This window comes from Triturus cristatus, chromosome 3_1, assembly GCF_964204655.1.
Source record: "Triturus cristatus chromosome 3_1, aTriCri1.1, whole genome shotgun sequence".
In the NCBI taxonomy this organism is placed as follows: domain Eukaryota; kingdom Metazoa; phylum Chordata; class Amphibia; order Caudata; family Salamandridae; genus Triturus; species Triturus cristatus.
Genome location: NC_140583.1, coordinates 361704653 through 361727487, shown reverse-complemented (window position 1 = coordinate 361727487; position 22835 = coordinate 361704653). Strand labels below are relative to the sequence as shown.

Sequence of the window (22835 nt, the reverse complement as noted above, 5' to 3'; positions counted from 1 at the left end):
ACCACCTGTTTACAGGTAAGTAACAATTGTTCTTCTGTGGCATGGGTCTCAAACCGACTTTCTTTCACACATTGTCAACAAAGGTCCTATGATGGTGGCCTGGGCATGATCAATCTTTACTTTTATTATTTGGCCTCCTTATCATCCACAATTGGTTTAATGGGGGATGGTCTGACCCTGCTCACACACTAGAACTGTCCCTGTTGGGTTTCCTTCCCTACAGGCCCTGCTTTATGGCTCTCCAATCCCTACCTCCATGCTTCAAGTAACTAGAGTGGTGTTCCTAGCCTGGAGAGCTGCGCTTAGACATGTGCAATGGGACATCAAGCTCACACAGCAGACAACTTTCTGGCATGGCACCTGGTTAAAGGAGGTGGTAAGGCTTCAGGGTTTTAAGGGCTGGGATCTTATTGGTATCACCCAATTGGGTGACATCTGGTCCGGGATGCACATAAGTTCTTTCCAAGACATTCAAGCCACCTACACCTCTTGCAAATATCCAATTCTATAAATATCTTCAACTCCGATATGCTCTTCACACTCATGTCCTGGTACCTGAAACCATGCCAAAGTTTAGTCCCCTTGAAGCCAAACTCCTTATGGGAAACCTTGACCGCAGTGGAATCTCCCAGATTTATCATACCTTGATAATCAATTCACCCGGTATGCTGCATCATCTCAGAGCCATGTGGGAGGATATTTTGGGTCCCATTGATGATGAAGAAGCCCTGATGGATCCCAGAGAGCTTACTATTTCCACTCAATTGCAGCTGGTTCAAATATATTGTCTTTACTATTCCTACTTCTCCACTGCCTGAGTGCACTGGGCGGGCTTCCACCCTAGTCCCTCCTACTCCCGATGTGTTATAGATCCAGCAGATTTTTATCACATGTTATGGTCCTGCTTTGTGATCACGAAATATTGGACCATAGTGATCCAAGATCTTTTGGATGTTCTTGGGTGGGAAGTTCCTCTCTCTCCTTTATTGATATTGCTTGGTGTGTTGGAGGGCTGTGGAGGCATGAGAGCTGAGCGGTTGTTCATGGGTATGATGCTCCTGGTTGCTATACTCAATATTGCTGCTCGATGAATGTCCCCTACCCCTCCCATCCTGTCGGAATGGCTGTGAGGAGTAAACTGGTGCGCGAAATAGGAACGTGTAGTCTATGAAGCCAGAGGCTGCCCGCACAAACATGGGCAGGTTTGGGGCAAAGTGGTTGGGTCGATTTGTCTGAGAATATAACTGCCATAACATTTTGGAAGGTACTTTTTATAATTATAATGTACTACTTTAATGTCACTGATTTGTACAAACGCTGCCCCTTCTGTATCATGATGCATGTGTCTCAGTAGTTCAACTTTAGCACTCTCTGTGGCTTATACCCAATGAAATCTGTCTATCGGCAGTGACAAACTACTGGCACCGGATGCTGAAGAATGCAGTGTAACAACATTAGGCCCTGTAATGGGAAGAATATCTACGTTTAAGAAAAAACTGGGTGTTAATCAGTACAGTCACACATTGTAGTTTATACAGCATCCACCAACTATGCCACCTCCCAGAGTAAAACACGAACACCTACATTTGTCGAAGGCATAAATTTGAATTATGCTACGGAAGAAGGCTATTGAATAGTCCCAAAATACAATCAAAATATGGGATTTTACTCCACATACTTTCTAGTAAGAAAGAAGAGTGCAAACAAATGGAAGCCCATCCTAGATTTACACTGCTCAACTTATATCTAAAAAAACAAATGTTCAGGATAGTTACACTTCAAGGCGTTCTGCCTGAATACATGGCATCATTAGATCTCAATCATGTATACTTCCGTATTCCCATTCACAGAAAACAGAGAAAATTCCTATGATTTGAGATAGAAGTTGTCATTACTGTTCAGACTCTGGTCCACATCCAGAATATTTACAACATGAATGTCTCTAGTAACAGCCCACCTTCATCGTCTAGGACATCAAGTTTACCCTTACCTAGATGACTGGATGCTCAAAGGCTCGTCCATAAAGTCTACCAAAAACTCAATCAGAGCCTGTATCAAGCTCTTCAAGTCCTTTGGCCGTCCGCTAAACAAAACAAGTTGTCCTTAATAAAAAAAAAGAAGAATTACTTTCTTAGGCACCATAATGGATAGAACAACCACAAAAGCATTTCCGTCATTGGACAGACAAATGGCTCTATCTGATAGAGAAATCTAGCCGCAGATTCCTTACCTTTGAACTTCCAGGCATCAGGCTGTATCAGGAAGATTTTTCTTAGCAGTAACCCTGCACTCCAGGAGATGGCGTCCGTCGACTCCGTTTGACATTTTCTGCATCGTGGTCAGTGTCATGACGTCTGCATCGTCTATATTGGTGCCACTCCAGCACGCTGACGTGAGTTCTTTACTTTCCGCTCCGCCAAGCGCAGATTCGTCAAAGAGAGCTTACCCTCTGTCAATTTTTGAAATACTTTTTTCAACTTTTTGTCGACTCCTTCTGGTGTGCTAAGGATGTCTGCCACGAAGACCTCTGGGTTCAAGCCGTGCCATGCCTGTCACCGCGCCATAACGGTCTCCGACCCCCATTTGGTATGTCTCTGGTTCCTGGAGCACGACCACGACAGTCATGCTCAGATTGCTGGGCCATTGTCCTGAAAGCTTTGAGAGACCAGTCCCTAAAGCTACTCGCGGCCTGGGGAGGGGTGATGCTAGAGGGTGCACAGCAAGATGGCTGCTCTGTAGAGCTGGTCCGCCGGCCGAGCTTAATATCCGTCAAATATCCTTGTCATCCTGCCCTGAATTCTGCTCAACCTGGCAGCTATGGTGCCTGAGGGAACTGCGAAATGACCTGGTTGAGTGCCACGGGCCGTAGAATCGCCACTATCGAGATTGCCGGCTGGGAAGCTCTCGGCTGGTGCTGACAGCGCGGTGGTTCGGGACGCGCTCGGACCGAGCGACTGAGGTAGGCCATGGCTGGTGCTGGTAGCGGGCTGGGAGCACTAGGGGTGTGTGCGCTGCTTCCTGTGCGTGGCGTTTGGCGATCTGTGCGGTGTGACCTGGGGGACTGGTGGGAGCCCTGCTGGGAGCTGCAGTGGTGGCTGGAGGGCTTCACCGCCTCCGGGTCTCTATCTGGGCGGCCTGTCGGCGCCGGGCTGTGTCCCCTGGCCTTGTGGCCGGCTGGTGAGCCGACACGGGCCTGCATTCGACCGCTGCTGTGTGCTGGGCTGTGTTCCTGTGTGCCTGCGCGCTAAGTGCTCACCCTTTCGGCCAACTCAATCCGTGCATGCTTCGGTGCCGGACCTCAACACTACAGGGGGGCCCTCCCGCTAACCTCCGTCCGGTGCGCCTCTGGCTGCGGGGGACACCGAGGCCCTTGTTTCTCTGCCGCTGCTGTTTGTGACTGCCTTGGCGGCATTTCTGTTATTCGTGCATACCTCCAGGGACCTTCATTAGTGGCTCCACATCCACCGCAGTAGTGTTCGACCGCCATCTTTACTGCAATCTGCACTGGGAGGCAGTGTGCTGCTGTGGAGCGGGCCTGACTTTGTAGCTCCCACTGCAGGGGGGCACGGTGTTACCTGCTTATCCATGCCATCGCTTACATCTTCGACATCCGGGGTGCCCTGACGGTACCGCTCATCGCTGTGTGCCCCCTGGATGGGACTGGGTCTCTTCTCCTTCTTCGCCCTGGCTTCTTGGTGTGGGTGACTCGTCGGAGAATAGACTGGCTGGACCCCTGCTCTGTGGCTTCCCCCCACCCCCAGATGCGGCGACACCATAGCCTCGAGGACATAAAGGACCTGGATTCTCCGTTCTGGGCCTAGCTGGTGGATAATCCTTGCTGTGGTGCAGCTGCTAGCCTGAGTCCTGCGCTGCACTGGTGGTGTTGGGTGGAGGGCCTCAGACGCACTGAGGCTGTGATGGCCTAACTGTCTCCCTCATAGAACCTAACATTGAAGGCGCTACATCCTTCCTACTTCAACGGGGCTGCTTCCTGATCGTGGCACTGAGGGGGCCTGCATTTATCTGCTACACCTGTGTACTGCGGCTTGCTGGGCTACACTCACGTCATGGGAAACAGCGAGTGTGGCCAACCACGCCTCACATTCGAACCTCGAAAAACCAGCAGGTCCATGCAACACGCGGCCTCGGACTATGAGACGGACCTTCCAAATGACCACCTCACTAACATTGACAAAACCCTTCTTGCAGTACAGGCCAGCTTGCAGTCCATCGATGGCAAGATTGACCATCTTAATCTTCGCATGGATCACATGTCGGCTAAGCTGGACAAGCATGCGCTGCGCCTGGGAGAAGCTGAGACGCGCATTTTGGATGCTGAGGATGGTTTGCGACAGGTTATGTATAAGGCGGCCTCTATGGAGAAAATCTTAGCTGTCATACAGGCTCGAAATGAAGACTTGGAAGCTAGATCGCTCTGTAACAATGTGCGCATTACGAGCCTGCCAGAATCCACGAACACGACCCGCATTGAGATCTATGTGGAGAAGCTTCTACGGGAAATCTTCGGAGCAGAGCAGCTGTCCCAGGTCCTAATCTTGGAGCAAGCTCATCGTTCCATCGTTATGTACAAGGCGGCCTCTATGGAGAAAATCTTAGCTGTCATACAGGTTCGAAATGAAGACTTGGAAGCTAGATCGCTCTGTAACAATGTGCGCAGTACGAGCCTGCCAGAATCCACGAACACGACCCGCATTGAGATCTATGTGGAGAAGCTTCTATGGGAAATCTTCGGAGCAGAGCAGCTGTCCCAGGTCCTAATCTTGGAGCAAGCTCATCGTTCCCTGGCTACACTTATAGAGACCGGGATGTGGTGCTCCGTCTGGCTCGGGAGAAGGGTACCATTACTTATCAAGGAAACACTCTTGCCTTTTACCCAGACTTCACAATGGCGGTACAGGAGGCCCGCAGGGAGTACCAGCATGCCAAGAAACTGCTCCTTGCTGCGCGCATACTATACGCCATGCTCTACCCTACGAGATTGCGTGTGGAGGACAATGGAAAATACCAATTCTTCACCTGCCCGAAGTCGGCTTTGGACTACGCTAAATCTGTATCCCGTCACAACCGGTCCCCCAAACACACAGAGGGAGATGAGACTATGGGAGCTGGCGACATGGCAGATGAACAGGGCTGACTCTGATTCATAAATGTTGGAGTGGTGCAGTACCTCTGGTTCTTCTTTTATTTTTATTGTATCACTCCTGGCGAGGACTCAGGTGGGCCAGAGGGTGCTCTGGGGTGTGGCATGAGTATAGAGATCACTTAACGGTCTTCTGATTACTTCACCCCATTTTCTCTCCAAGTGTATCATCTATATCAACGTGTTAGGGGGGTTGCCCCCCTGTGTTATTATATGATATGTGATTGCGGAGATTAGGGAAGGAATAGAACGTTAGCTCTGCCACCTCCTACCTTCACCAGGAGGGAGTTTGTCCTCCGGCGCCTCCCCCATGGGTGTTCCCCTCACGTGGTTATTCCCTTGGTGCCGTACTTGGGATTTGTTGCTGGGAGTTTGGGATGGCTTTAGTGTGTTGTGGTTGCTGAAGTGAGTGGGGGGGATGAGGCGGGTGGGTGTTATGGGGATTGTTCATGTGGCTGGACTTTTTACTATTGTGCTGGATATTGTTCACACACTTTGTTCACAGGATGGACATAGGGTAGATTCCGATTTCTGTATACTCTGCTTCTGGTATGCACAGTAATGGTATAACAATTTTTTGTCTAACATGGAACGTGTGGGGGCTCAACTCGCCCAAAACAATTCGACAGGTGATAGCTCATTTCGAACGCCATAGAATCAGCATCGCCCTCCTGCAAGAAACACATCTCACATAAAACACTGATAAATTGGTTGGGATTCGCTGGGCTGGCTACCACCTTGCCTCATCCTATTCCTCCTATAGCCGGGGGGGTACTCTCTCTTGTAAAAAAGGGCCTTCCTTTTGCAGTCCACCAAACTCATGTTGACTCTGCGGGTCGTTATGGTGTGGTACACAGGACATTGGCAGGCAATTTAGTCACCATTGTAAACTCAAATGGACCTAATATAGATGACCCTGGCCTGTATGAGAGTCTTATTGCGGTATTGTAAGATTGGCCGGATGCAGTTGTCCTCTGGGGGGGGCGATCCTTATACTCACCTGGACCCCAGCAAGGATAAATCTAGTGGCAGGGAGGGGCATTCACCAGGGGCAGCTTGTGTAATTAATAGTGGGATGGCGTAACTCGGATTACTAGACATATGGTGACACAGACATGTAGAGCCACTCGAAGGCACGCATATCTCCACAGTGCTTGGCAGTTGGTCTCGCCTTGATTATTGGTTAGTGAGTGAGGGGGAAGTGGGCTGTGTGATGGAGGCGGAGAGCCTACCACGCACACTCTTGTATCCTTGTCCTGTTCGACTCTCTCTGTATTACTCAGATGACTCCCCGATCCTTCACTTGGTGTTTCCGACCTGAGGCGCTATTGGACCCCCTCTATTTGGAGACTATTCGCAAGGCCATTACCCAATACTTTAATCACAATAAGGGGTCTGTAGATAGCGCAGGAGTGCTTTGGGAAGGGTTCAAGGTTACTATTCGGGGCACCTGCATAGGTACATTGGCTGGCATTTTAAAAGACTTACGGGCCAAATAACTAAAGTGGAGGCTACATTGACCAACCTGGAGCGCGACTACAAGCATGCACCCTGTGAGTCAACCCTAGCATCCATCAAGGATGCCATACTTGAGCATGCAAAACTAGCGGAAGAAGGGTTACGATATATCTCAACGCCATGTAGCTCGCTCATATGGGGAAGATGGGAGATCAGGACACCACTTAGCCACAAAGATTAAACACCGCATGAACCAAGACATAATCACTAAGATCACGAATGATGCAGGGCGCTACCATTATAGTGCCACAGACATAACGGAGCAGTTCAGACAGACGTACACAAAACTGTACACCTCGCAAGGTGAGACAGACACTGCGGAATTAGATGCCTACTTATCACAGGTGGCCATCGCATGGCTGTCTGAGGGTCAGAGAGACTATCTGGGTCAGCCTATCACAGTGGAGGACATCCGCATGGCAATAGCCTCCCTCCCTAACAAAAAAGCGCCTGGCCCGGATGGATTTCCCTCTGAGTTTTACAAGTCCTATGCTGAGGAGCTCACCCCCTTCCTGTTAGAAATGTATGCAGAGGCACATGACCGGGCATACTTCCCCCATCTCTTCGCGAGGCGCTAATCATTACTTTATTAAAAAAGGACAAACGGATGGGTTTCTCTTTCTTTATTAACTGGGTGCGACTACTTTATGCAAATCCTCGGCGCGGGTCCGAGTGGGGGGTCATACCTCAGAACCGTTCTCCATCACTAGAGGCACCAGGCAGGGGTGCCCCCTCTCACCGCTGTTGTTTGCCCTGACACTGGAGCCATTGGCCTGCCTCATCAGGCAATGTCATAAGTATGCGGCTCTCAACTTGCATCACCGTCCGCTCATCATCTCATTATATGTGGATGACATGTTGCTTTTTATTCGGGAACCCTACACTCTTCTGGCGCCGGTTCTGCGGGAGTACATTCGGTTTGCTCGGTTCTCTGGGTTACATATTGACTGGTCTAAGTCAGTAGTGATGCCACTGACCACATGCACACACCTGCATGAGCCAGAATTCCCCCTCGTGTGGGCAACGGAGTCGGTTAAGAATTTGGGAATCTGGGTTCACTGAGATCCCGACAGGGTACTCCGTGAGAATTATGGCACGGCTACTACGTTGTTAGAGCAGCAAATAGACAGGTGGATTTATCTTCCACTCTCTCTTGCGGATCATATCACCCTAATAAAAATGGTGGTGTTACCCACATTTTTATATCTTTTTAATAACATAGCGATCCCTCTATTCCAACATTTTTTTTAAACCGTGCGCTCGCTGCTTCTTCGTCTGGTCTGGGGTGGAAAGCAGGCTCAGGTGGGCTGGCGGACTCTAACCCTTGATTATAAACACGGGGGATTCAGTGTACCTGATACCTGTTTGTATTATTTGTGCGCGTATGCGCAATACGCACATTTTTGGTTTGCATCTCACGATTTTATTTTGCATGTGGCAGTGGAACACTGGGACGCACATCCCATCCCATTGAGCTCCATATTAACACATAGGCGTAGACTTACACCCCGTGATGCAATCAATACTATCAACTCGACGATCGCAGCCTAGCAGGCACTGGGCCGAGTGACTGAGAAACTGCTGTTGTACTCTCTGCTGCTACCTATTGCTTGCCATGCAGACATTTCGGTACTCACGAGGTGGAAGTCATGCGTATACTGGCTCAGGCGAGCATCGACAAAATGCAGGACCTATACCGTAATGGCACTTTTTTGACATCCGCTGATGTCCACTATATTCAGCATGCTGCTTGCATTCTCGCTTCACAGACTGAAAAAAGCATCACAGGCCCACTACCCAATGTTCCCTGCGGAACCCCCAACGTCCCTGGAATTACACACCCTACTTACCAGCCCCACCCGACACAAGCTTGCCACTAAATTATACCAAGCTGCTATAGAGGATGGGGCCGTCTTCGATGATAAGAGCCTGGATAAATGGAACGAATGTTTGGACCCACAGCTATCTCGGGAGGAATGGGAACACTGCTGCAACCTGACTAGCGCCCTCACTTCTAATGGGAACTTACGTATTATACACTTCAAATACCTTCACAGGTCTACCACACACCCCACAGGCTTTTTAAATACGGTCTGAGAGACATGGACACATGTGCACGATGTGGTACCTCGGGTGCGGACTTTTGGTGCCTGGGCCTGTGGGCGGGTGAGGGCATATTGGACTGAGGTGGTTGCTAAACTGTCCAAAATCATTGGGGTTGAATTGATTTGCTCACCACATGTGTGTTTATTGGGTCTACTTCTTTTCTGAAAGGTGTTAAGGGTAAGCTTGCAAGAGTGGCATTGCTCATTGCCAAGCGGCGAGTGGTGATGGTGTGGGATAGTAAGCGGAGTCCTACAGTTGAATTATGGCTCAGGGATTTGACGTACTGCAGAGAGAACTTAGTGTTATACGTGGAGGAACTGCCGGTGGCCTCCCGACCGAATGATATCTGGGAGCCTCTATTGATCTTCCTACGCACGAGTGTACAGCCTGATACCCCTGACATCGTGTAAATAACGCTCTGTATCTTGTGTTATTGCTGTACCTTAACTGCACCAAAGAGTTCCGGGTGGATGAACAACTCTTTATAGGCTACGTGGGGCAAAGAAGGGGCGTGCTGATCAAAAGAGGACCATTTCACGCTTGGTTATCCTCTGTATCAAAATATGTTATGCCTTGGCAAAAAAACAGCCTCATGAAGGCCTAAGGTCCCATTCCACTAGGGCAAAGCAGACACTATTGCCTGGATTTTCAAGTTTGCAGGGAAATCCTGTTTGGTAACTCTGGCTTGCATGATTTCTTGGTTTGAAATTTTTCTGCACTCCCACCTCCGGGGAAGGTATTGCTTGAGTATCTGCTCTTATGTAAAGGAATCTGTAGCTAGATGTCTCTATCAGATAAACAAGTTACTTCCCTTCGGTAACGTCTTATCTGGTAGAGACATGATCTAGCCACAGATTCCTTACCGACCCACCTATCCTCCCCGCACTGCAGAATTGTTTTTAGTGTTAGGGCTGTTCTCTTTCAGGGCCCTGGTTATCTTTTTAACACTACATGGTCAGTCACTTCATGGCTCTTCACTTCTGGCGTGAAAAGTACTGACGCCAGCGTGCCGGAACGGCGGTTATATTGACGACCCGAACGTAGCGCTTAGTCGATCGACGCCAGCTACTGCCGCGCAGGGGTACTGCTAAGAAAAAGCTTCCGAATCCAGCCTGACGCCTGGAAGTTCAAAGGTAAGGTGCCTGTGGCTAGATCGCGTCTCTATCAGATAAGGCATTACCGTAGGTAAGTAACGTGTCCTTTGGCGCTGGTGAAACAAGTAAAAGTACACCTCCTCAAAGAGATGACTGGGCATGAGGTCTTCCTGTATAGTGCTAATGCCACACCACAGAATTCACATGAGGCGTATACAAGAAGAATTAATAGACAAAGCTATCTGGTTAGATAAGAATAGTCATTAAAATTAAACAAGCACTTTCCTACTTCTCTGGTGAACAGCTTAGAAGAACAAAGGCACAGGATTTGCATTCCTTCAACCAGAATCCTGCCTAGCGTTCACAACCCATGCCTCAGTGGAAGGATGGGATTCACACCTTCAAGGATTATCAACATAGGGCTTTGGACACCGCAAGAAAAGATCCTACATATAAATGTGATCGAAGTCAGAGCACTAAGGAGAGCATTACAATCTTTTCTCCCACGCATCTCCAACTTGAAGTGCAGGTTAGAACGGACAACACCACAATGATTATTTACATCCGAAAACAATGTTGAGCGCACTCCAAAATTCTATCAAAAGAAGCCCAAAAACTTTGGTGTTGGGCAATCCACCTTGGAATAACCCAAGCAACAGAACATCAGTCACTAGCAAGGATCAGGCTGATTACATCAGCCAAACATTGCAGGACTGCTAGGAGTGGGACCTGAAGAACAGTGTATTTAAACATTTCAGACCCAGGGATAACAAAACCTAGATCTGGATGAGCAACAAGAAATGCAGTTTTTCCCCACACACACTCCCACAATTACATTACTGGGGGAATGCTATTTTCATAGTGTGGTAGAAGGTGTTTGCCTACCCGAGAGTAGTCTAAATATTTTTTATGGCGAAAAAGCAAAAGACACACAATTGATGGACGGAATGCAGAACAAATCAAAACATTCACCCCTAGTCAAAAGATCTGGGTTAAATCCATCATTCATTTGCTCACCATGCCACCCCATTTTAGACCTGACCATACGCAAATCAGTCTTGACCCTGTGCCTCATAGGAACAGTCCAGCCTGAACTGCCAAGCCAGGTCCTCCCTGGACCGTAAACAAGCATCCTAGGGGGTTCGACCCTCTTCAGCCAGGATAGCTTGATTCACTAAGTTGAATGTATGACATTGTTCTGCATTTTGTCCATCAACTGTTGTTTTTGCATTTGTCACCCCGAGTGGGACGGGTATGCCCAGACGTGGGTCCTGTGCTCTCCATGCCACTGGAATCAAGCTATCCTGGCTGAAGAGGTGTGAAACCCCGAAACCGGTCATAGGATTCTTGTTTCCAGTCCAGGGAGGACCTGGCTTGGCAGTTTGGGCTGGACTGTTCCCATGAGGCACAGGGTCAAGACTGATTTGCATATTGCTGTATTCAAACTGGAATGTCATGGTGAGCAAAAAACAATGGATTTAGGCCAATATCTCTGTACTGGGGTGAATTTATGACATTGTTCTGCATTCTGTCCATCAACTGTTGTTTTTGTAAATATTTTTTAGTCCATTAGGTTGGTCATCCCTTTACAGGAACTACACTGTAGATTTGTTTAGGTTGGTTTATCAGGGACAGATCACCAAACAACCACCTTTATGTAGATAGATTTGCGCACATTGGTCCTGACGAATCACCGCCAGATCGTATTACTATTAGGCGAGAAACATGTTGACCACCTGACAGAGCGCTAATCCTGAGACATTACCTCAGAAGTGCGCTACCCAGTTTTAATCAGGTTGGGAGCCCTATTGTTTAAAATTGTTCTCTCTGGTACTTCCATTTCCTGTTTTATCTTTCTTTGGTTCATTCACCATTACTCCCTCCATCTACACTTTTAGGCCCCTCACCCCAACGGCACCATACAGCTAATTGGAATAAAAGATCTCCACCAGAGAGCCCCTCATAGGGTGTCCGTCAGGTATTCCAGCGCCGACTTGACAAGGAGCAAGCCCTATGATGAAGCATGACACCCAGCCGGGTGTGTGAGGGCCCCAATTCGAACAGGAGAAACTCCCCGTTCCCCCTGTAACCTTTGACCACCTACCCTCTTGTCCCCCTTTAACAGTTAGAAACTGCATACCCTTTTGTATTGACTATTGTTAGGGCACGTATGCTGGACCTCTAAAAAGTCCCCAGTCCCTCCTTTTTTGAGTTGCTATTCTGATTCAATCATTTGAATATATGTATTATCCAATGCTGGAGAAAAAACTAGTTACCTACCTGTAAATATGGTATATTTCATAGATTCACATGCAACCCATACTCCTCCCCCAATAAAGGCTCACCTCCGTCATTTCTTAAAAGGACTCTGTTTCCACTACTTGTGCTTCGTGGTGTGAACTTCTCTGGGAGGGGTGAGTCATAGTGCACTCACCTTATTGGCCGAAGTTTGGACCTTTTATTGTGAGGTGGCTGTAGTAATAAAGTTGGCACTGGCTGGAATCTTACTTATGTCAGTGCCCTGTATTGCTATTTCAAAGTTACAGATGGACCACCATTTTGGCAACAGGGAATGATTCAAGCATATGAATCTATCAAAGATGCCAATGCCGGAGAACCACAGTTGCAGATAAGTGACTCATTTTTTATGTAGTGTGTGCCTATTTTGGAAAGGTTGGTTTCCATACATAATGCTTGATTGTAGCAAATAGTCATATCATCTTTGCTGCTGTTTTAATGATGATGATTCAGGTCCAGCTTTGCAATATTTCCTTCTTCTTGTCATAGGTTCTTCCTGTCATATGTTCCATTGTTTGGTTCAGAGGCATAACAGTTTTCTTTCAGTGGATTTAGTCTCCAATTCACTACTACCTACCACCTAAGTAAATATTCTGTAGCCAGTGTTTAGTATCATAACCATTTTCTTAGTTTGCAAATCTGAAAGATAATACCTTTCATTTGTTCTGCACTTGAATAGGATGGTACTTTTGATGATATTTGTTTCTACACCTTCATTTGTTGTTCAACTGTGACCCTACATGAACGTCTTTTGTAAATTAAATAAATTAGTTGTAAATAACGTGTTGGTTACCAGGAAGACGAGAATCGAGATTTAACGTCCCGCGTAAAAGACCTTGAGGAGGATCGAATTCGGCTGCAGAGAACGGCTAACATTCAACAGTCACAGTGTGAAAAGTATAAAGCACTATCAGAGGAAGCAAACAAGAAAAGTGATGGTCTACAGCAACAACTTGCTGCAGTAGAGAAGGTATGTGGCATATTATATTTTTCTTTCCTCAAAATGCATAAGTATTCAATCTCTAAAAAGCATAAGGTATGCATGAAGTGACTTTCCTGCAATGAATGGTGAAAGAAAATGTGCTCAATGAAATAGGGATGTGTGCAGCTCAAAGGCAAAAAAAAGTCTGGACCATAGTCAGCCTGCTAGTTATTGCAGCATACCTGGTTAGCCTGACATCAGCAAGATCATTACAACATTTATAATCAACCAGTTGCACCCTGAGGGCAGCAAAGAGTGTTGTGGATGTTGGTATGGCTAATGTATCATTATAACTCTTATGGAAAATGCTGCTTTCCTTAAAATGGTCCAGGGAGATTGTTCACCTTTCTACTTCCAACCCTGGAATATTTTGGGGAAAGTTAAAAAACAATTCGCAAGTTCCGCAAATATTTAAAAAATGGATGTGAATGTAATATATCATAGCTGGCAGATGCTGAGATGACCAATGAAGGCAAACATCTTGATCTATCCATACCTACTAAACCCATGCCTGTCAAACTTTGGCTAAGACACAGAACTTTGACCAATTTCTTTCCAATTACAGACCGCTTGAAAAAAGAGTCCTGGACTGTGTGATTTTTCTTTGCTCCTGCTTTCATACCTCCCTAGGGCAGTAGATCACCCTACACGTATTAATCATTTCCATCAAGTAAGATGGGTAGAAGGAACAGTTTAAAGTTCAGGGTTTTCTGTTTTTTAACCAACCACACATTGAAAGTTTTTTCATACTATGGAGTACCTCAAAGCTCTTCAATATTCTACAACTTGCTCAATGTCAGTGTTTAGTATTTTTTTTTATACTTAATAAGGGTCCACAGTGTAAATTATAAATCTCACATGGATGACCCCCAGATGTTGTTCGAGGTGTGCATGGCTCACCTAGTCTATATTTGGAAAGTGATCAGTATAACTGAAATATGAATGCAACCATATTAATGTCTGCTTGATGCAATGAGGTAAGTCCTATTTTTTACATATAGGGTTAGCAATCCAACCTTAGTAAGAGAACTTTCATTTTTTTTTTTTTTTAACACTTTCTTAATTGAAGATTTACAAGATTTTTTGGACCCAATAAACCCCCTGCCCTCCCATGTCCATCCAAGCCACCTGAAATACAAAACAAGTAGATAGATAAAAAAAAAAAAAGTTAGCTACCCATTCAAGGAGAGGACACTGACTACCAAATGTCTTACAATCTTCATCACATAGTAAAAACAGAAAATCCCGATTCGCGTGCAGCCCCAGTATCAATCCAATCATCTTATAGGGATGTGAACTATCCCGCCGCCCAGTACCTCTGTATTTTCAACTATATACCCATAATTTCATCCCTCTTGTTTACCATGTCCTTCTACCCCCCGAAGCCACTCCATCCAATCCCTCATTGGGGCCCAGACTTGGAGACCTCTTGTCTGAGATTGTCTGCCCTTCCGAGCATAAACTGCCATTTCTAAATGATATAGACATAAGCTGTACCTGCCATTGATTAAAGGATGGACCGGGGGATCGAGCCAGACTGTTGTGAGGCACTGCCTGAGTACTACCATAGATAAAAACAAACGATTTGGCCGATGGGGGATTTCCTCCATTTGAACCCCTAGTAAGATCAATTGAGATGTAACCTTGATTCGCAAACCCAGTTTAACTTCAAAGAATTGGCTTATGTCTCTCTAAAAATTCCACAGACCTGAACAGTCTGCGAACATATTAACTGCGTCTGCCCCAAAAAGCTGACACTATGGACAGTTCGTCACAGAAACTCTTCCCCATTTAACAGTTTTAGCAGGCGTAATATAAAGATTTTTAAATTATTTTTAAATTTATATTACTTTTATAGTGTTGGGCTTGTAAATTAGTAGAGAGAAAAGTTGAATGGGCCAGGACTAAAGAGAAGAGACTATCCCCATTCTCCATTAAAAAACAAAAAAAAAAAAACTCCCAGCGCTCAGCATGCCTAGCTAAATTATCCCCCATCCTATCATTTAGCAGCTTGTAGATAGCGTCAATTGACGTTTTTCTCTCGCTTAATAAATCTAATATATCGGCCCTACTAAACCCCTCCCGCCCTCCTCCTTTTTTCCCAATAAAATCTCTAATGCGCAAAAATGTAAAGAACTCATGATTCCTTAAGTTAAAGTTATACTTCACAGCTTCGAATGTAGTTATACCCGTATTATCACAGAAGTCCCCAAGAATAAATGGGCCTTACTCTTTCCTGCGTCTAATTTGGAAAACATGAAAAATGTCTGGCAAAAGGGGATTATCTTGGAGCAGTGTGCAAAAATTAAAGCGGCTAATCCCAATTTTGCTTCGAACACTACACCAGACTCGGTATGCGTATGAAAGTGTCTTAAGCCTCACTTTTATTTTATAATAACCAAATTTGTATTGGCGAAACAGGCACCCTCGAGCCTCGTCTCCAATGACAAGTTCATAACCTGAGGGGATATAGTTGCATACCGCAGCCTCCTTACTATTGCTATAAAGCAAAGCAGTCATCTGCTGTAGTACTAAGGCCCAATAATATAATTGTAGATTCGCGGCTGCCCTGCCTCCCTGATCTCTGGGAGGATAAGGAACTTCAGAGCCCTCCGCGGCCTGACATAAGCCCACGTAAATCTCCCGATCATACCATCCAAAGCCTTAAACCAAGACTTATTCACCTCTAGGGATATTGCCCTAAACAAATATAAAATTTTAGCTAAAAACATCATTTTAATTAGGTTCCACCTCCAAGTCAGGGCGAGTCTAAGTATCCATCTTCGCAACTCTATCTTAGTTTTACTAATTAAAGGATCTGGGTTAAACTCTACAATTTTGTCTATATCCACTATGATATTAACCCCCAGATACACTGCATTGTGCACTACCCACCTATCACAGAGTTGCACATTACTGTTTATAAGTATCTGGGTTTTATCTTGATTAAGTCGATACCCGGAAATTTGGCCAAATTATTCAGCTTCAGATTCTATTTCTTAACCTGCCCGGGTGGGTCCGGTGTAACTATTGCCAGATTGTCTGTATACGCCAAGATTTTGGTTTCCCACCCATTCATAACAATCGGTAGAATTAACAAATTGCCTTTGATTTGCTGAATTAGTGGATCAATATAGGGAGCAAATGGGAGGAGAGAGGCGGGACCGCCCTGCCTTGTACCCTGCTGAATCGTTATGGTCTTTGACTCTCCCTCCATTAGAGATATTTTAGCGATCGGTTTAATATAGAACGTTGTGACCCATTTTATATATTCTGGCCCTATCCCCCTTTTAATCAATTATTGCCCAGAGTTATGGCCAGGAGACCCTATTGAATGCCTTTTAGGTGTCTAGAAGTAGTAGTGCCATAGGGTCTCCGGAAGTCTTAGCAACATCAAATAAGGTAATTACCTGCTGAATATGATTTGTTGTTCCCATCCCAGGGATAAATCTGTGGTGCATAGGAGACGATCTTCTTAATTATACCTGATAGCTGCTTAGCTAAACATTTAGAATAGATTTTGGTATCACAGTTGATTAAAGTGATAGGTCGGTATGACCCCAGCTCCAACACTGATTCACCCCTTTTAGGGAAGACCACTATCTTGGCAAAGCCCACGAGTCCGGTGGGATGGTACCCAGTCAGTCAGTCAGTCAGTCAAACCACTTTATTCGATTAATTAAAATCATAAAAGTACAATACACAATATACAATATAATAAAAACATGTAAATCAATAAGACGTATGAGCGATATTAAAAAGAATTAATACAACAGGATCAATAAATCCAATACGTCGACTTAAAAAATCACTTAGGAGAAATTTCATAGAAGAATAACGCAAAGGTGTTCATACAAAATTTAACCTTGGAAACCTTCTTTTTCTGAGACGAACTGCTGCAACTAAAAAACTGGCAATATTAAAAATATCCCATGAATCATTGAGCAATTGAAGAAAAAATAATGCCGGTCTGACCTGTAAAAAGCCCATTCCCCTTAACAGAGGAACTAAAAATCTCCTCCGAATTTCACTATAATAGTCACAAAACATTATAAAATGCAATGTGTCCTGTGACGAAAAATTGTCGCGAGGACATGGGCCTATATCTTCTGGTTTACACCAACGTTGCGGATTACTCAGTGAGAAATCAATTAGGTTAAAATGAAACCTGATTAAAAGTCAGCTATGGAAAGGCTTGGTAACAATTCTCAAGTAAGGCTCAATTAGGGGGACGTTTTTAACAAAAAGTGAGCCCTAACTGAAGGTTTCATTAACTCAAGAAGTTGAGATTTAACCCATTTCACATCCTCTTTTTTAATCCCATCCGGGTCGCTAAAAAGATCTGGGCGCCCCAATTTAAAGAACATGAACTTAACATAATGCAACCACGGGATACTACGGGCTTTCTCCAGGGTAACACAATCCCAAATGATATGGTGATTCAGGGTTAGATCTGGGTTAAGCCAGGTCTTGCGCCAGCAGACCACCGGCGCCAACCTCAACAAGTCTGACACGTATCCAAGCCCCACTTCTTGGTGAAAAGCAAAGGTTGGCGTTGATTGATGCACTGACAAGAGGGTGCGTAGGAATTTGTTTTCAGCTATCTGCACCCCTTCCAATTGCTTGTAGCCCCAGATAGCGGAGCCATACATAGCAATAGCCAGGCATTTCGATCTGTAAATGTTAAGCATAGCTTCAATGGGCCTAGCCCCCAGGCGCTGTGAAAACCCTTGTACAACTGCCGTTGATCTAGCCATTGCACTTTTTTTGACTTTCTGTGGGGGGACCCAGGTACCTATATCATCAAATAAGACCCCCAGATAGGTAAAAGAGGACACCCTGGACACCTCTGCTCCATTACAGTAAAAGGATTTCACTTTTCTATTTCTCTGGCCCATTGACATAACGTGAGATTTTGATATATTCACTATTAAATCCAAAGACTTCATATAGGCCCGAAGGAATCCAATATCCTCTGGAGACCCACGGCTGTACGTGCCAATAACACAGCGTCATTCGCGTATAGGAGAACCGGAATAATCCTTTCTCCTACCCGCGGAATATCCAAGCTTGCCTGATCTAGGGTCTTATCTAGATTATTAATATAAAGGGTAAAAAGTAGTGGCGCCAATATACATCCCTGATGGACGCCTCTACCTGATTTAAAGTGTCTTGTGCATTTACCTTCCTGGGTGACCCTAACTGTTGCTAAGAGATCCCGGTGTAAATCTGCCAAAAAGTAGACTAGGCAAGGGTCAATGCCCATATCAAGCAGAATAGACCACAGCTTCAATCTGTTAACCAGATCGAAGGCCGAGGAAAGGTCCATAAAGGCCATCTGCAAGGTGCCTTCTTGAACTATGGTATATTTACCTATTATTAGATGTAGGTTAAGGCACTGGTCCATAGTGCTCCTACCTTGTCTAAACCCATATTGTAGATTGGATAAAACCTCATTATCGTTCACCCAATCCGTGACTTTAGCTAGGATCACTTTGCCTAAAATTTTTACGGCAGAATCAATTAGAGATATCGGTCTGTAACACCATGGATCCCCTCTCTGACCCTTTTTAAAAACTGGTATGATCGTGGATAAAGACCATGAAGCAGGAAACCCCTGTGAACTTGAAACATTAAAAACGTTAGTTAATATTTTGGCCCAGAAACTTGGGTTACATTTATACAGGTCACCGGGGACGGAATCAGGGCCAGACGCTTTATTATTAGACATCTGTATTATCGCCTTTTCTACATCCTCCTCCTTAAAGAACAAGGGAGGTAGAGCCCTATTAGCTTCCAGGCTAATGGAGGAGTCCGTGGTGACATTAGATCCATAAATTGCTTCAAAATGGGAGAGCCACTGGGCCTCTGTAATGTTGCATTCTAAAGAGCCATACTCTGTACCGGAAAAAAAGGGTTTATTAACAATGACCCAGAATCTAGAGCTATCCTTAAGGACGTCAACAGATAAGAGTGCATTCCAGGCCTCCTCTTTAATCTCATTTTTCCGCGTAGAAACAACGATCTTATACTGTTTCCTTAGCTTGGCTATCAACTCCTTATCTCGAGGTATGTTTTTCAGGGCTTGCGCCAAATTGCGATGGGCCAGTGAACAGTTGTTATCAAACCACCTTTCACCCATAGTTGGTCTGGGTTTAGTTGTCATAGTCAGATCAGATGCAACCTGACCACATATGCCTTCAAAGGCTCTAAGGACCTCAACCCAGGGGATGGTGTTATCAAAACATATTGCAATATTATCTTTGGCCTTCTCACAGAGGTTCAAGAAGAAAAGGTCCGGTATTACCTTAGCCCATTTTAGCGTCCTCCCCATATCACTTGTTACTACGCTACTAGCTCCCTCTTTCTTTCCAGTTTTTCCCAAAAGACCACAATCTTTATCTAACACAAGAATTACCTGGTTGTGGTCACTAAAAGGCGACAGCCTGGCATTCTAAAACACTATCTGAGCTAGCATAGGGGGCGAGATGAATATATAGTCAATAACAGGATCCCTCTCTCTAGCTTTAAAAGTGGGGATACGATCGGTCGGATCACTAAAACTAGGTTAAAAGAGATCTGCACCAGCTAAAAGATCCTCCAGGGATTCCCCCTGTTGTGTGTGCTCAAAGTGGGGTGTCGCAGAATAAGTTGGCCCTAGTTGATCTTCAACATAACAGTTCAGGTCACAAATATGAATATTAAAATCGCCCATAAGTACAATGTGATAAAAAGTAGTTTGCTTCAACCTATATTCTTCCAAAAAACATTTCAAATAACATAGATGTTGATTTATAAAATAACTTTCCCCTGAATTATAAAAATTAACAAATAATATTTTGGGGAGGTTAGGGGTTATCAATTCTATTATCAATCAATATCCACTGTAGCAGCTTTGGCGAATGCTTCGCGGAGCTGGGCATCTTCGCTATCTAGGCCACTAGAGACAGCTGTTACCAGCCCCATCTCTGCCACAGACAAGGCCTGATAGAGTTCTTGAAGATGTTGCTTCTCCTTTTGCTGCCTAGCCCAGCTAAATCGCGAGGTTTCCCCTCGAACCTCAGCTTGAAACGCATCCCATGGTATGCCCATGGGGGCACTCCCTATATTTTCAGCCATAAATATTGGTATCCCTCCTTCATATGATGAGCATATTCATCATCTAGTAGCAAGGCCCTCTCAAATGTCCAAACAATAGTAGGGTGTGGGATAGATTGTATATCAAGCCCCTATTACTAGGGGGATATGGTCAGACATCACTCATGGGTATTTAGAAATTTGAGAGGCCTGTACAAGCCCTCTAGATACAAAAAAATTGTCAAGACAAACGTGAAGTTGATGAGCGGCAGAGTAAAGTTTTATTCAGGGTCTGTTGACGCCTTCTCAACCCATGCATCAACAAGCATATAAGTGGTTACAAACTGGGTCAAAGACTGAAAAACCCTAGGTTTACGGCCTTGAAACACTTCAACACTTGACCTCCAGCCGTCTCCTTTGATATTAATATTGAAATCCCCACAGACCACCAAACAGAGCACACATCCCGTCAATTCAACATTAAGCCAATCCAGTAGCGACAGATCATCGGTGAGAGGCCAATATATAGAGAACAATATAAAAGAGCCTCCTGTATTGCAGCATTCTACTATGGCCCATCTGCCATTACTGTCCGCCCTGGTTGTACAGAATCAAAATCTGTTTCATGCCAGGAGTGCTGCGTGTGCAAGTTCCTTGCATACTCCTAAATATAATCTGATAGCACAGACTTCACCTAATCTTGCATTAGCGGCTCGGTCAGGATACAGAGGCTGCTGCCGCTGTTTCTTTCCCGTCTCTTTTAAAAAAATACACTGATTTTATCGTGCTGTGTGGGAACTCTGCTTTTTAACATATTTCATCGTTTTATGGTGTTGTTTATTATTGTTTAGACTGTGACCTGCAGTGACTTGCGTTTTTGCACTTACTTTGTGTACGGTGAGAAGGAGCTGCTTTCAATGCTCCGGGGGGACATTTAAGGGGAAAGCAACGAAGGTTAGCCTCCCAGCTGCGGCAGTACCGGCGTTCACCACTCCTCTTAAGGGGCGGATGACGCGGCCGCGCAGCACAGACTTCACCTAATCTTGCATTAGCGGCTCGGTTAGGATACAGAGGCTACTGCCGCTGTTTCTTTTCCGTCTCTTTTAAAAATACACTGATTTCGTGCTGTGTGGGAACTCTGCTTTTTAACATATTTCATCGTTTTATGGTGTTGTGTACTATTGTTTAGCCTGTGACCTGTACTGACTTGCGTTTTTGCACTTACTTTGTGTAAGGGGAGAAGGAGCTGCGTTCAATGCTCCGGGGGGACATTTAAGGAGAAAACAACTAAGGTTAGCCTCCCAGCTGCGGCGGTACGGGCGTTCACCACTCCTTTTAATGGGTGGATGACGCGGCCGCGCAGCACAGACTTCACCTAATCTTGCATTAGCGGCTCGGTTAGGATACAGAGGCTACTGATGCTGTTTCTTTTCCGTCTCTTTTAAAAATACACTGATTTTATCGTGCTGTGTGGGAACTCTGCTTTTTAACATATCTCATCGTTTTATGGTGATGTGTACTATTGTTTAGCCTGTGACCCGCACTGACTTGTGTTTTTGCCCTTACTTTGTGTAAGGGGAGAAGGAGCTGCGTTCAATGCTCCGGGGGGGCATTTAAGGGGAAAGTACCGAAGGTTAGCCTCCCAGCTGCGGCGGTACCGGCGTTCACCACTCCCCTTAAGGGGCGGATGACGCGGCCGCGCCAAAGGCGCACCTATGGCAAGCCCGTCTGCGCCCGAACGGGCCCAGGGGCCAGGACCCCTGGATCCCCTACCAGAGGTAAGCTCCCATATTCCTATCATCAATTACTCCAGCCTAGAGAGACTGTCTCCGTGACCTGTAGCCATTCCAAGGCACCTGACACTGGTGATCATAAATGTATGCACTGCCCTTTTAGTCTTCTCTTAAGCCTAGTATTACTATCCCCCCCCATGCTAATAGGACTTTTAAAATGTCCATGTTGAACTGCCGCTCCCTACCCAAACATTCTACTGAATTGAGGCTACTCTTGGAGGAATACGAAACTAATGCCTTGTTCCTTACGGAAACATGGCTATCCAGTACCTGAGACACAGCTGTAGTTCATACTCTCCCCTCAGGTTACTTAATCCAGGGATAAGACCGAGTAGGAAGACAAAGGGGGGGTTAGCTATCATTTACAAGGATACCTTTCACTGTCAAATCACTGACAGCTTGATCCCTGACTGTGAGAGTTGTTTCTTTGTGATAGGCTTCTCCCCCACTTGTACCTTTTCGGGTACTCTCATCTACCGTCCACCCGGCCCCAGTGCCAGTTTTAGTAAGGAACTCCCAGACATTATAGCCAAATCAGTGAACTCCACTTATAATTTTTCGGTTTTGTGGGACTTAAATATACATTTTGATCAGGCTTTCGATCCTAAATCTGAGATGCTAACCTACATTTTGGATGCAATGGCCCTGAAGCAAAAAGTGTCCGGATCCACTCATCAAAAGGGTCATCTTTTGGACCCTCTGTTTTCTAATATCAGCTATCTTAAAGTGGAGAAACTGATTCCACTACCCTGGTCAGATCACTATATGGTCCCTTTTGCTTGGACTCCACAGGAGGGTGGACAGCC

At 45.5% G+C, this 22835-nt stretch overlaps 1 protein-coding gene across 2 annotated transcripts in view; it reads left to right on the top strand.

The window, feature by feature from the left end:
* Positions 1–22835, top strand: part of TEX9 (testis expressed 9) — a 448029-nt gene that overhangs the window by 366875 nt on the left and 58319 nt on the right. For both annotated transcript variants that reach the window (XM_085644128.1, XM_085644127.1), the window contains exon 9: positions 12974–13147. In XM_085644128.1, coding sequence (XP_085500254.1) covers positions 12974–13147 — 174 coding nt within the window. The remainder of the gene's footprint in view (positions 1–12973; positions 13148–22835) is intronic.